Source organism: Buceros rhinoceros, unplaced genomic scaffold (genome assembly GCF_000710305.1).
Source record: "Buceros rhinoceros silvestris isolate BGI_N320 unplaced genomic scaffold, ASM71030v1 scaffold3591, whole genome shotgun sequence".
In the NCBI taxonomy this organism is placed as follows: Eukaryota; Metazoa; Chordata; class Aves; order Bucerotiformes; family Bucerotidae; genus Buceros; species Buceros rhinoceros.
The window spans coordinates 2,455-16,057 of record NW_010392324.1 but is presented as its reverse complement, the minus strand read 5'-3'; the positions used below and the strand labels follow the sequence as shown (position 1 = coordinate 16,057).

General features: G+C 42.7%; 1 protein-coding gene across 1 annotated transcript; it reads left to right on the top strand.

Annotated features, from left to right (window-relative positions):
• Positions 1-1,093: 1,093 nt before the first annotated feature.
• On the top strand, positions 1,094-12,084 carry GLP1R (glucagon-like peptide 1 receptor). Its single transcript, XM_010144409.1, has 5 exons — positions 1,094-1,158; positions 1,869-1,957; positions 6,210-6,348; positions 7,227-7,268; positions 11,895-12,084. The coding sequence occupies exons 1-5, from the start codon at positions 1,111-1,113 to the stop codon at positions 12,060-12,062; spliced, it is 486 nt and encodes a 161-aa protein (XP_010142711.1). The 5' UTR covers positions 1,094-1,110; the 3' UTR covers positions 12,063-12,084.
• Positions 12,085-13,603: the final 1,519 nt, after the last annotated feature.

Sequence of the window (13,603 nt, the reverse complement as noted above, 5' to 3'; positions counted from 1 at the left end):
AGTGTGGCCAGTTTTACCGATGACTGTTGCTTTTGAGTAATACTGGGCAATGTGACAGGAGGCTAACAAAGTTATTTCATAGAAATATTAAGAATGTTGAGGCTGCAGCAACGGGTGAAGTGGCATGTGAATACTGCCCCAGCACCCAGGCTACTGTGCACACACATGGCCCATTATACAGTTAGGGGTGGCTGGCTGTGACCAGGATGGCACCTAAAAGAGCTAGATCTACTAACTCCTCACTGTAAAGTTCACTTTGAACCAGTGATCCCAAACTGTGGCTTTCAGGCATCACTTTTTTTGTGATTGTTCTCCAATATTGTCCAAGGACACCGGAATTTAAAAAGCTAAAATGAGACTTACAGGGAGAATGAAGTGTTATGTTGTCTGCAGCATGTTACCTGACAGAGGGCTCAGCTGGCCAACAAAAGTTGGGAACTATTGCTCCCATCTTTGATTTTACTTGCTTATAACTTTTAAAACTCTCTTTGGGCCTGAAATCAGTACATATACACAGAAGGAACTGGAGTTTGCTGCCTCAGTTTGCTTCTCTTGGTTGAAATTAGTAGGTTCTCTTTGAAAATAAGGACAAATAAAATAATGATTGATCTAAATATTGATAAAAGTGATGGTAGGTAATGAGATTAAAGAACTAACAAACAGTTAATAAGATGACCTGACACTGGAAACTGAAGAGTAAAAGAGGAGGATAGGAATGATGTAGGAGAGGTCTGACTCAAACAGATTCCCCCTCTTCTCCTTTCAGCCACGTTACGAATTTGACCTTGGTTTTAATGGAATAAATCTTCACAATTAACTGCTAATTCGTAGCAAACTGTGGAGGATAGCTAGCTGTTAGTGGGCAGGAAAGGCCAGCAAGTAGTATCCAGTTGGATTATGATAGCTGTAATAGTACAAAGCATTCAGTGTTTCGAAGAAGCAACTGCATCTGTTTCTGCGTCAGCTTTCCTGGTATTTAGTCCTCAGTATTGTTTTCCATCTGCATTCCTGTGACAGAATGAAAAGCAGATTTTGGTAATGTACTGAAACTTTTTCTTCTTGTCTCCTTCTTTTTACCATCTTCCTAGTTGCTGGACCAGAAACTATAACATGAATTACTGGTTGATCATCAGACTGCCCATTCTCATCGCCATTGGGGTGAGTATGGGGCATGTGCAGCAACCTGGCAGATCTCCATGAGAACAGGACGTGAAACAGTACAAAGAGCAGGTGTGCGTATGGCTGTTATGCCTGTCCAAAGGCTAATAACCTCTGAGGGTATTGACATTTTCATTCAGAAATGTGATTTTATGAAAAAAAATTGGTTTCTGTCACTGGCAGAAAACTAGCATTTTGTTTAATTTGGCCGCATGGTGTTATGTGCTAGTGGCAGCACGTGGTAGCAAAACAGCATGCTGCAGCCCTCCGGTTAACTCCCCTCTGGGCAGAAAGCTATGGCAGGTAGTCAGGGGAGCTAGGAGATAATATTCCGGGTCCTGGTCTATAGAAGAGCAACAAATCGTGTGGCGTAGTGGAGAAATGCCACGTTCTGCAACCACGATCCTGTGCCAGTCTCAAACCTCCAGACAAGCTGAATGTGACTGCCCACACCTTCACTGTGTCTCACTGCCCAGAGATGTAGGTAAGTAGCCGTGCTTTGTTGAGTGAACTGCCTGTGTTTTCCAGAATGACTGGTGCACTCACAGAGGATGTACGCAGAGCACAATTGCTTAGCAAGGAGTTGAGTTCCTTAGCTGCAGAGGAGCAGGATTCACAGAGACCTACACATGTGTACACAAACTAGATTTTCTGAACACTTTTGCACATGTTTCTTCATGACGATATAAATCCTTCTTTCATTTCTCCAGGTAAATTTCCTGATCTTTATCAGAGTTATATGCATCATCATCTCCAAACTACAGGCTAATCTGATGTGCAAGACTGACATAAAATGCAGGTATGTCATGGTGGTCTGACGCTTTTTGTACCCATCAAAATGTAAGTGGACAAGTTGGTACGTGAAAGTAGTGGGTTGACAAAGGTGGTTGAAGATCGCAGGCCTTGAGTTAATGCATAGGCATGGCATCGCACATTGGTGCGACTACTTGGAGACTACCTGATGACTACTAGGAAATCCTCCTGATGAAGCCAGGGCGGGTGTTACCCCTGCGTCACAGATAAACAGAAGGCTTGATCTCTGATTTCATCACTCTACAGTCTTCCATAATACTGGATGAATATTAATTAAGCAGATACTTTTAAATACTTGCGGCATATGCAAGTACTGGATGTTAAGGTCCTTTAAGGCACCCAGAGGAGGCCAAAAAAGCTAGCAAAAAGGCTTGAAGGAGTGTCCTGTGAGGAGCAACTAAAGACTTTGAGCTTTTCTGGTTTTGAGAAAAAGGAGGCTGAGGGGCAACCTCATTGCTCTCTACAGCCTCCTGAGGAGGGCAAGTGGAAAGGGAGGTGCAGATCTCTTCTCCCTGTATTTAGTGGTAGGATGGACGGGAATGGTTCAAAGCTGCACCGGGGAGGTTTAGACTGGACATCAGGAAGCATTTCTTTACTGAGAGGGTGCTCAAACACTGGAACAGGTAGGCTTCCTAGACAGGTACCACCTTGATTCCTCAAGCCTGTCAGTGTTGAAGAGGCATTTGGACAATGCCCTTAACAACATGCTTTAAGTTTTGTTCAGCCCTGAACTGGTTGGGCAGTTAACTAGATGATTGTTTTAGGTCCCTTCCAGCTGAAATATTCTATCCTATCCCAGTCTATCCTAGCCTATTCTAATTTGAAAAAAAAAAATTAAAAATGAGTGATAGAAATAAAAAGCTTTACCTTCAATGAAAACCAACACAGGTCGTGTTGCTCCTTGTTCTTGCCAGTTGTTATTGGGACAAACTTTCAATCTTGAATGCATAGGATGTTTCAAGAGATATCGGGGTTATCACTGAAATGTTCAATTTTTATTTTGCAGTTCACGTCTGTATTCTTCCTCTTATTTAATCACCTTGCTGAGATTCATGGTCACATCCTTCATTTCTGCATCTTGGAGAATGCTTTTGTATTGCAGTCTGAAAAATAATGTGGAAATAACAAGTTAGCTATTGAATTAATCGGTGTAGGAGCTACATGCTGTGGTAGCTGGACTGCTGCTAGCCGGAGTGCTGCTCCGGTAGCATATTTCAGTGCTGCAGCCTTCTGAGCTAGAAGCGGTATGTGTTTCAGTGCTTTCTCATCGGAGTATAGAGTTGCCTTGTATGTCACTTACCTTCTTTACCTCACCTGAAATGTTGGAAATTCTAATGCATGTTTAGAGCTCAAAGCAGAGTTGTTGTTTTAATGAGCTGTAGGCTTTGCTTTCACGCCTACTGTTTTTTTAATATATGTGACCTTTAATTGCCAGGGTAAAATTTACGCTGGTGGAAAGGAGGGGTGGGAGAATTCCCAGTTCTGATGGCTTGAAGCCATTTAAGAGTCTGATTGCAAATATACCCTGTCAAGGGAGAAAATCCTTGCCCTCAGGACTTTTGCAAGCAGCAGGAAGGTTAGGTGCAGGTGAGCCATGTTTATACATTTCTTCATGTGCATGTTAAAAAAAAAAAAAATTGCTGTGTATATAGAAAGGCTTAATCAGAAAAGGATTTACCCAGCAACAGAGCCTTTTTCACTGAAGAAAACTATCATCTTGGTCCACCCAGAGGTTGGTGGTTTTAGCCAGAAGCTTTGGGGAAGTCATTTACCCAAGAGCTCAGTTCATTGGTATGCTTCTGATGATAACAAGACCAGTAGCCAGAGATTCCTGTATCAGAATTATTTCCCCCTCCTTTTTGCTCAGAGAACTGGAAAAGATTTGATCTGGAAGACAGAACTGCTGTGTTGGAATATGGTATTTTAAACAAAGACCAGTTTAGGTGCTTTTAGAAAGTCACTAGCTGAGATACTTTTGTGTATAGAAAGGAGAAAACTCTTTTGCTCTCAGGCCAGTCTTTCCTTCACCTTTCTCCTGTTGCCCATTCACTTGATGAAGAGGGAGAGCCCACTGTCCAGTATAGCAGCAAATCCCTTTTCTCTGCAGAAGGACTGCAGATGTGGAGAAACTTCTCCTCTTGCCCAGGGAAAAGATTTTCTTTAGGGAGGCCTTCATTACCCAGGAAGCCTTTTCGTAGGACTTGGCATGGCTTCCTGTTTAAGACAAAGTTCTCCAAGTGTCCCATCTGGGACAATAAGCATTCATTACGTAAGCTAGAGGATTGCTGTGTACTTGCACAACTCCCTTTTTTTTACCCAGGTGGTGTCTCCAGAGCCAATTCAGCATCAGCCTCCTGCTTCTACCTCTGTCTCAAGCAGGCAGTGGTGGAGCAGAGGCTTTATCACAAGACTTGCTGGTAAGCTGCTCATTTAAACAAGCCCCCTACCCTCCAGTGCAGTGGTCTGCCTGGGTCTGCTAGAGATCTGCATTTCTGCTTACCTGTATGTATAAACTGTTTGATTTCAATAGTTGTTTGGATTCACCATCCCTTGGGGGTATCAAGGATATTGGCACGCCAGCGGGTGAGGTGACGTGTAGTAACCCCATCCTGCAGTACAGGATGGGCCTGACTGGGGAGAAAGCATCTTTACAGAAGAGCCAGGGGTACTGGAGGACAACAGGTTGAACATGATTCATCAGCGTGCCCTTGTGACAGCATAGGCTGGGCTGCACCAGCAACAGCATAGTCAGAAAGTCAAGGGAAGTGACTAATCCCTGCTCCATTCAGCACCTTTGAAAGTGCTTCTGGTGTTCAGGGTGAGGCTCCCCAGTACAAGACAGGCATTGTGTCTTGTTCCTCTAACCCCATGGAACTTGCATCAGTTTTGCTCCAAGCTAGTTCAGGGACTGGGCCAGGTGACATAGAAGGAGGTCCTGAAAACGGGCTTTATTCAGTCTGGAAAACAGAAGCCTAAGCAAGGGTTTAATTGTAGGCTTCAGCTACCTAGTGGTGGTTATACAGAAGATGGAGCTGGAGTCTTCTCAGAGGTGCGCAGTGAAAGGACGAGGGGCAGAGATCAGAAGTTACAACAAGAGAAATTCCAATTGCATGTTAGAGGTGAAAAGAAGTTCACAGTGAGTGTGCTCTGACACTGGTAGAGAGGCCCAGTGGAGGACCTTGAAGGTATTAAAAACTTGGCTGAACACAGCCTTGAGTAACCTGCTGTGAACTGGAGTTGGACCAGAGTCTTCAAGAGGTCTGTTCCAACCTGAATGATTAAATGATTGGGAATAGCAGCTAACAGCCCTAGGGTGCGCAGGATGTACCGAGTACTGACAGCCCTGCAGCGCGGGTTGAGTGATTTTTGTATCTACTGAATTGTCTCAAGGCAGGTGATTGTGAGACATTGATAGGTTCTGTGGCCCAGAATCGCCTTGTAAACTCCTGTGTGAGGCTCAGGCATCTTTCGTTATCCTGTTGGGTGGCTAGCGTGTATGTCTATCAAAACAAAGTTAAGGATCATTCTTGTGAATATTTGCTTGTGGTTGTATACCTGAGCGTTGCTCTCTCACAGGTGAAAAATTATTTGTTTCAGGTTGGTTTGTCTTTTTTCCTTTGCTATCCGTGTCTTTGACCTTGCCATTTAAATCATGGCATCACTCACGCGGAGAGTTCAACTGCTTTTACAAAGTGTTCTGCAGTTACAGTTACTTACGACGTTTTGAAGATGTAACACACCAGAGGTAGGAAAGATTAGCAAGTACTCCTTTTGCCAAGATATTTCAAAAGATTCCAGTAAATGCTACATTATTTCTTTCAGGCCATCAACAAGGTAGATTTTGTTATCTTTCCTACTTACAGATGGGGAAAAGGATACACAGGAAGACATCTCGGATACCAGAGAGCACATGGCCTGAGTTTGGAAGATTTTGCAGGCGGAATACAGCTAGTAGCTGAATACAACGCTCTGATCTGGAGTGGAGTGGCAGGGGCTGTTAAAACATGTTGAAACCTGCTAAGGTTACTTTGGGGATTTTTCTTTTTTTTCTGCAGACTCTGCAGGAGGATCCTGTGGTACAAAGTGATGCAGTAACTCACCAAAGTTGACCTGACTTTGACCTTCACTTACCAAAGTGTGTCAAAAGCAGAATGCAGAAATAGTGACTCCCAGTGATGATTTGGATCAACAGTGATCTTCTCAGTGGCATTTTTTTTATTCTTTCTTTGTGATCTTAGGCTGGCCAAGTCTACACTGACACTGATTCCACTGCTGGGGACCCATGAGGTCATCTTTGCCTTTATTACTGATGAACATGCCAGAGGGATGCTGCGCTTTGTGAAACTTTTCACTGAACTCTCCTTTGCTTCTTTCCAGGTAGCACTCACACTGTGCCCGTGTGGATAAGATGTTTTTTTAACTGCTGTTGGGGGACCTGCTTTCTCTCTCATGCGTTGCCTGTTTTCTGTTCATTGTTGCTCAGTTTAGCACTGAATATTAGAGGAGAATGACAGTGGGAATGTTTGAGGACTAATTTTTAATAGTCATATTGTTAGTGTCACATACTCTTATTTTCAATGACTTAAATTTACTACAGTAGAATAGTATTTCTGTCCACATATTAGTATCTACTTCCTATGGGACACCTCAAGGCAGTGAAATTGTCTGTGATTTCCTGTAGGTGTATAATGGCATTGCTGAAAGCAAATTTTTTGCTCTCTCCAGTTTTTTTTTATACTCCTTGGAAAATCTGTGCTGTGAGAGGTAGCTGTCTACTGCTGTAACTGCATGTGAGGAGGATGTAGGTTTACGATCATTTTTATTTACCTGTTGCCTTAGGTAAGGCCGTATCAAAAGAGTCTCTTTCTCTGAGGGTGTCATTATTCTAGTTTCTCTGCTCACCCACTGATTCCCTGTTTATCAAGCACAGAGCTGTATTTAAGATCATTGTGAATTGTTCACTCATGAAGTGTTCGTAACTTGAAACCAGGTAAGGAAGAGGAAGGGGAAGGGGATCCTCAGAAAAAATTAACAGGTCAAAGAAAACAGTAACTCCTTCTTCCTAAGATCACGTGCTTTGAGACTTAGTTTGGTCAAACATCTCCTCTGCCGTCAGAGCTGAGTCCTCAGATTGTCTCCATCTTTCAGTCGTATGTGGGACACGCCAGCATGGAGCCTCTAGCCCTCTGCAAGTCTGTTTGGCAACGCAAGGAAACTGTTCTGCTCACTGTTGTTCTGGTTTTTGTTGATTTCAGGGGCTGATGGTTGCAGTTCTCTACTGTTTCATCAATAATGAGGTAAGAGAGATGCTAGTAGTTCCAATTTGCCTTATCAGCATTGACTGTAGGAAAAGGAAATTGAAAATGGTTTTGTAACTGCTAAATTTTCCTTGTTCAGAACGTTTAAATTTTTTTTAGAGACGCTTCTTTGTACAGCTACACAGGATAACTCCTTTGACAGGTGGTTTTGGAAGGAATTCAGGCAGTGTAATTTAGGACCGCCATTTGTAGAATTGAAATCTTACAAGTTGTCTTGCTCCCAAGTTTGCACTGCCAGTTTTTCCTTTAATAAGAAATACAGCTGCTCTTTTTAGTCTGTGTCATAATGCTTCCTATTTGCTTGTTACGGTGAATATGGGAGTAGAGCCTGTTCTATTCTGAGAACTTAGCTGTTCGGAGAACTCAGCTCAGCTGGCTGGTGAGGTTGGAGAGTCCTCTTGGCTGATGCCCACACAGTTCGGTTTCGTTAGGTTTCCCTGTGGCCCAGCTACTTGAAGACATCATTGCTGTCACTCAAACTGAACTTCATGAGTGGTGAGCACTCCCACAGGCCCGGAAGAAATGTAGCCAGGGCTTTAAGTTAGTTGCTTGCAAATACCATCTTTTGTGGCTTCTGCTGAATCCCAGCCCTGTTGGGGGGAAGAGTATTTCCCTGTTGCAGTATTTCAAGAATCTCTCGTGTTACCTTCCAAGTGATTATTATTCATTCAGCAGCCGGGTTTGCAAGGGAAGCAAACAATACTTTTTTGGCAGCATGTTACTAAGTTTAATGCACACCACTGTGTTTCACACTCATGCTAAATCTATGTTTAAACATGACACAGTATTTCAAGATCACCTATTGAGAGACAGGCCTCATTAAGGAATTTGAATCCAGGGAAAAATGTTCTAATTCTGTCATTATGGACAGGCTGGAGTCAAGAGAAAAGCAGCAGGCATTCTGCATTCAGCCCTGCAGGAGACTCTTCGCTTCTGTAGCTTGTGGTTAGGGTTCTCTTTAAGTGAATGTGGTAACTGTACTGCCTGCGAAGGTCCGAGATGGGTAGCAGCAGACTTTGCTCAAGCATGAATTAGAGGATATTTGTTTCAAATCCCTTGTACAGCTTTACAGGTGTATTTTAATCCTGAAATGCAGCTGATGCATCATGTATTTTTTTCAGTTAACTTTGGCCTTTTCTCGTACATGTGCAGCTCTCTCTGTGCAGCTGCAGCCAGGCCTCTCATGAGTAATGCCCAATAATTCCCTCCGTGTGACAGAAGGGCAAAATTACATCATATCCCTAAATTTACTACCAACACTGAGACAGGTGGTGCACTGAGTTTCATTTGGAGGAACTTAGTGTGAAATAGCCTACCTGTGTTTCTGAGAGCTCCTCCAAATCTCTTGTTGCTGAGGTTCTTTTGCCTTTGTAGTGTATTTTGTAACCACAGTGTTCTCAGCTTCACAGAAAGCTGACAATCTAGGGTAAATGATTTTGCTCATTCCAACTCTTGTTAAAAGAAGGATGAAGGATTTCATCAAGCCCTGTCATCAGCATCCGTAGAATAAAGCCATGTAAAGACTTGGATTAGGTAAGGTCTCTTCTATTTCTTTCCTGAACTAGATGAGATTATTTTTCCTAAACTAAATGAGAAACTGTTTTTCTTCTGACAGACTGTATGTGCCCAAAGACTATTGTTGTTTGCATTATGGTCTATATTTTTATATTTGTCTGTGACTCACTGACTCCTTTTTCTTTTTCCTTAACCATAGAGAATGAAATTTTTTTTGCAAGTCTTGGTGACAGATGAAGAGTGGAAATGAAGTTAGAAGCAATATTCATGTCCTTTTCTAATATCTACATATGGAAAAACATTAAAATATGTTCATATTTCAGTCATATTTCACTTGAAAGATTCTGGATTTTCTCTGATATTGCTCTGAAGCCAACAGCCAGGGTCTTAACAGATTGCCCGTTCTTTGATTCATCAGTGTTCTTTACAGAATGAACTGGGCTTAATATGACCAGGTTTTTAGCAGTTAGTGTTGCTTTCTTTAATATTCTAAATCATAGAGATGCTGCCTCTTTCCACCAGAATTGGTTTAAGCTGGTTCAGGTTTTGTTCTCTCTAGTCTCACTTCTCCTTTTTGCCTCCTTCCTATCACAATGGGAGTACTCTTCCATTTAGTGTAAAGAAGTCTAACTGTTTTGTATTCAGATTCCATATTCATTGCTACACTCTCAACATCCTTGCCCATTAGCTGCATTGAACTCAATCAGCTGCTCTTTGTGAGAATTCTTCTCGCCTTTGACCTCCATGACCACCTTTTCCAAGTCCTCATACCTCTTCCTTTTCTCTTTCAAAATACTCTACTTAAAAATTACCCTTCTTTCCCTTTCTCATGGAAGCTTTCGGCGTGGTTCCCTTTTTCCTTGTAGAGCTTGTTTCTGGGGAATATTATCCACACATGGATGTTACTAGAGGAATTATTTTGCTGAGAGATCTGTAGATCTACTTCTGTGTTCAAGAACCGCCTCTTTACAAAACAGATGTTCAACCTATTCCCTCAGTCATGTGTTCACAACCATCTAGGCAAAAACCCAATGCAACATAGACAGCAGAGCTGCCCTTTACCCTTTTCCTAACCTCTAGAGAGAAAACTAATACTCTGTCTTCAGATCCATTCCTGATATCATCTCCAGTAGAGTCTTTTGTTCGGGTCTTCCCCTTCATTACTAATACTCTGTCTTCAGATCCATTCCTGACATCATCTCCAGTAGAGTCTCTTGTTCGGGTCTTCCCCTTCATTTTCTCAGTCATGCAGGCTGTTTGTATCTAGGACAGAGCATGTCATGTTGAGCCAGACTGAAGACTCGTTTCCTCCCTTCGACTGATCCTACGATACCCGTTTCATTTGCTCATTATTTTCTCAGTCATGCAGGCTGTTTGTATCTAGGACAGAGCATGTCATGTTGAGCCAGACTGAAGACTCGTTTCCTCCCTTCGACTGATCCTACGATACCCGTTTCATTTGCTCATTGTCTTACTCTGTCAGTAAGCGTGTTCACGCTTTCTTTTAGGATCTGCCTGTAAATGTATACAACTGCTTCTTCCCAGTGCTGTCTATTAAACTAGCACAAAAGGTGCCATGTCCTGGGGTGATAAAACAGTCAGTCCTCCTCCTGCAGACAGTGTGGTGCATTTCACTGTTTCCTTTTCTTTCAGGCCATTTTGCCTTATTCTTCTATGCCAAGCTGCCCCAGACACACGGTCTTTTTCTGGTGTCTTTGTGCAGGTTTTGACACAATGACCTCAATTATCAGGGTAAAATACAAACTTCAGCTTCTTTCCTTCTGTCCCATTTGGTTGTGATACCAGAGGGACAGATGCCATCATCAAAAAAGTAGAGATGCAGCTGGTTCCCAGAAGGACAGTATTCAGTACAGGGGCTGTAGTCCAGAACTGACGAGCACTGCTCGTGATCACCAGGGGAAGACAATTGGTTATGTTGAGGCTTTGCTCGTTTTTTAGGCAGCTCAGTATTTCACAATGAACAAGCAGAGAAGACAGACAGACGTACAGCAGCTGATTCCCTAAGAAGTTTCCTCAGCCTGGGTATGATGATGAGCCTGCACTGGAACTGCCATCAACCTATTTAGTCTCTTGGTGGTCAGTACCAGACCCTAAAATGACACAAAAAGCAACTCTGGAGACAAGGCTTGCTTGAGTGAACCATCTATAGTGAACTTCCTTCCAGGCTGACGTACACACCATAATAAGTTGATCACTGTAGTTGCACTTCTGTCTTTTTACAGAGTAAAAAAGGTTCAATTTTATGTCCTCTGCCTTATGTGTTAAAAGCTAATGGAGGTACTTACTCCAGTAAAGTGGCAAGAGTTTTGCCCATGGAACAAGAAGATCTAAATTGTGTTCTTGTTTAGTAGTTTCAAGGCCCTGGATAAACTTCCGAGTATTGAGGTTACATAGTTTAACCTAGAACCTGTGGCTGGATGAGTGTGTTCTGTAGCTTTAAAAAAAGCTAGTGTCTGCAAGGGCATATTGTAGTTGTTAGAATTTGGAAGGACACACTGTAATTGCTGTTTTAAAAAGGGGGGTGCTTAATTGTTGCTTTTTCAATACTGAATTTTTGTACGGAATAAAAAAAATCCAGTAGATATTCAGAGAATCAAAAATAATGCAAGGCACAATACTGTTTAAATTAAACCAGAAGTTAAAAACAGAGCTCTTAAGAACACCTGTGGTGACAGTATTGAGCAGAAAGCCAGTCTTTTCAGTCATTTCATGGCTGATAAGCAAAATCAATTTAATTGTTAGTACTGGTAGGGCATAGAGTACATTCAGTATTGCAACTGAATAAAATTGAGAATAAAATAGCGAAGATAGGATTTCCTGGTGCATAAAAGAGCTTTATTTCTGCAAATAAAAGTGAATGCTATCATTATTTTAAATACAGAATACTCTACAATGGACTAATGAGATAATTGGATAATTTGAAGCAATAATATTGCAGGTTCAAAGTATTGTCAGCTTCCTCAGTAGTATGGTATCTTTATTTTTTCCTTATTCTTTTCTAATGGAGTCACTTAAAGATCTGGTTAGTTCTACATTCATCGCTTTTGTTACCTTCTTTGCTTCTGTCAGGTTCAGATGGAGTTTCGGAAAAGCTGGGAGCGCTGGAGATTGGAACATTTCTATGTCCAGAGAGACAGCAGTATGAAACCTCTGAAGTGTCCAGCCAACAGCATCAGTAGTGGAGGCACGGTAGGCAGTAGTGTCTATGCTGCCACTTGTCAGGCTATGCTCAGCTGAGATTTCCGCAGGTGAATCGGACTGAGAACAACCATCTGTATAATATACCTGAAAACTGCTGAATGCCCAAGCAAGTGGCTTAAGGATGCCATCTCCAGCAAGAAACATAAGCATATGCTGCTCACTGCTTGAAGGCTGTTGGACAAAGGTTTCTAGGGAAAGCACTCAGTTAATGTAATCAACACATCAGAGGAAGAACTGGTCATGTCTAATGTAAATTAAGAGTTTCTTCCTATTTGTACAGAAGGCCTCCAGGTGTCCGAAACTTAAGCAAAGCATTGATCCAGTCTGAAACCACAGGGTCAGTGGTTTATTATTGTTGAGTGGGTGAGTTGAGTGATCGACTGATTAAATTAGAAGAATACAGAACGTGATTATTACCAAAAAATACATTTAGACTTTCACGGGGACAGGGTAATGTGCTATTCTACAAAGCAAAAAGAAGAACTTAGTGGGACACAACTTCTGTTTAGAGAAGAATCAGGTTTGTAGTAAGAGTTTCCCAAAGCTAAAGTTGAAAATATACTTGCCTGTTTTCTGGGTAGGTGAAGAACAGCATCCTGAAGGTCTGTCAATACAGCAGGTATCGTGGTATGCCTTTCTGAATCCTCTTTTTAAGCTTCACTTGAAGGGGGGGGAAAAAAGCCAAAAAAAAATAACCCAGAAAAAAAAGAACCCAAACCACAAAACCGGTATCCGACAGGGGCCCCTCTGCTATTAATAGGTGCGTGTTCTTTCTGTTGACACGGGTGGAAATACGCCCTGAACGCACAGCCCTTCCGTTTTTAGCTGGTACTCTGCCTCTCCAGGTGGCCCACAGGCGTTGATAGGGACAGCACCATGACTGGCGCTTTAAGAGGACGTTTTCTTTCTAAGCTGTACTCTGCTGCTTGTGGGTGTGAACACAAAGAAATCAGTTTGTGGCCATAGCTGGTCTTAGCAGACTTCACGTCCCTGGAAAAGGTTCAGTAGTTCACAGTGTGGGCTCACTTACGTTTCTGGTCCAGCCTTGTGGATTTTCTCCAGACCGCACGTGCAGACTGGGTGGCAGCAAGGCGGCCCTGAGCAGGCTGTGGGTTCAGCACGGAGACAGCTCCTGGCTCCCACCCCACCCGGGACGGGGCGCACTGCCCTCCTCCTCCGCAGCCGGCCTGCCATCAGTGGCATCCAAAAAATCTCCCCAAAACACTACCCTAAACGTAAGGGGCTTTCGCCCGTTTGTTTAAAACTGTGAATCTGTAGTGAATGAATTTACACTGCTAATTACGCTGCCCTCCCTCATGGTCACAAGAGTCGCTAGGCATAAATAGAGGTACCTTTACAAGCAGGGCGCGATCCATTGCACGACTTACTAACAGGCTTTACGTATCTTTACTCCAGTGTTACGTGGGCTCCTTTTACAACAAAGAGGCAAGATGCCAAAGACTAGCTCTGAGAATATCCCTGTCCTTAGACTTCTTGTAGTAACTTTTATGGCAGAGATAAACCCCCCGACTTTTCTCTCTTTGCACTTGCATTCACAGCCCCCATTGCCAAGAAAG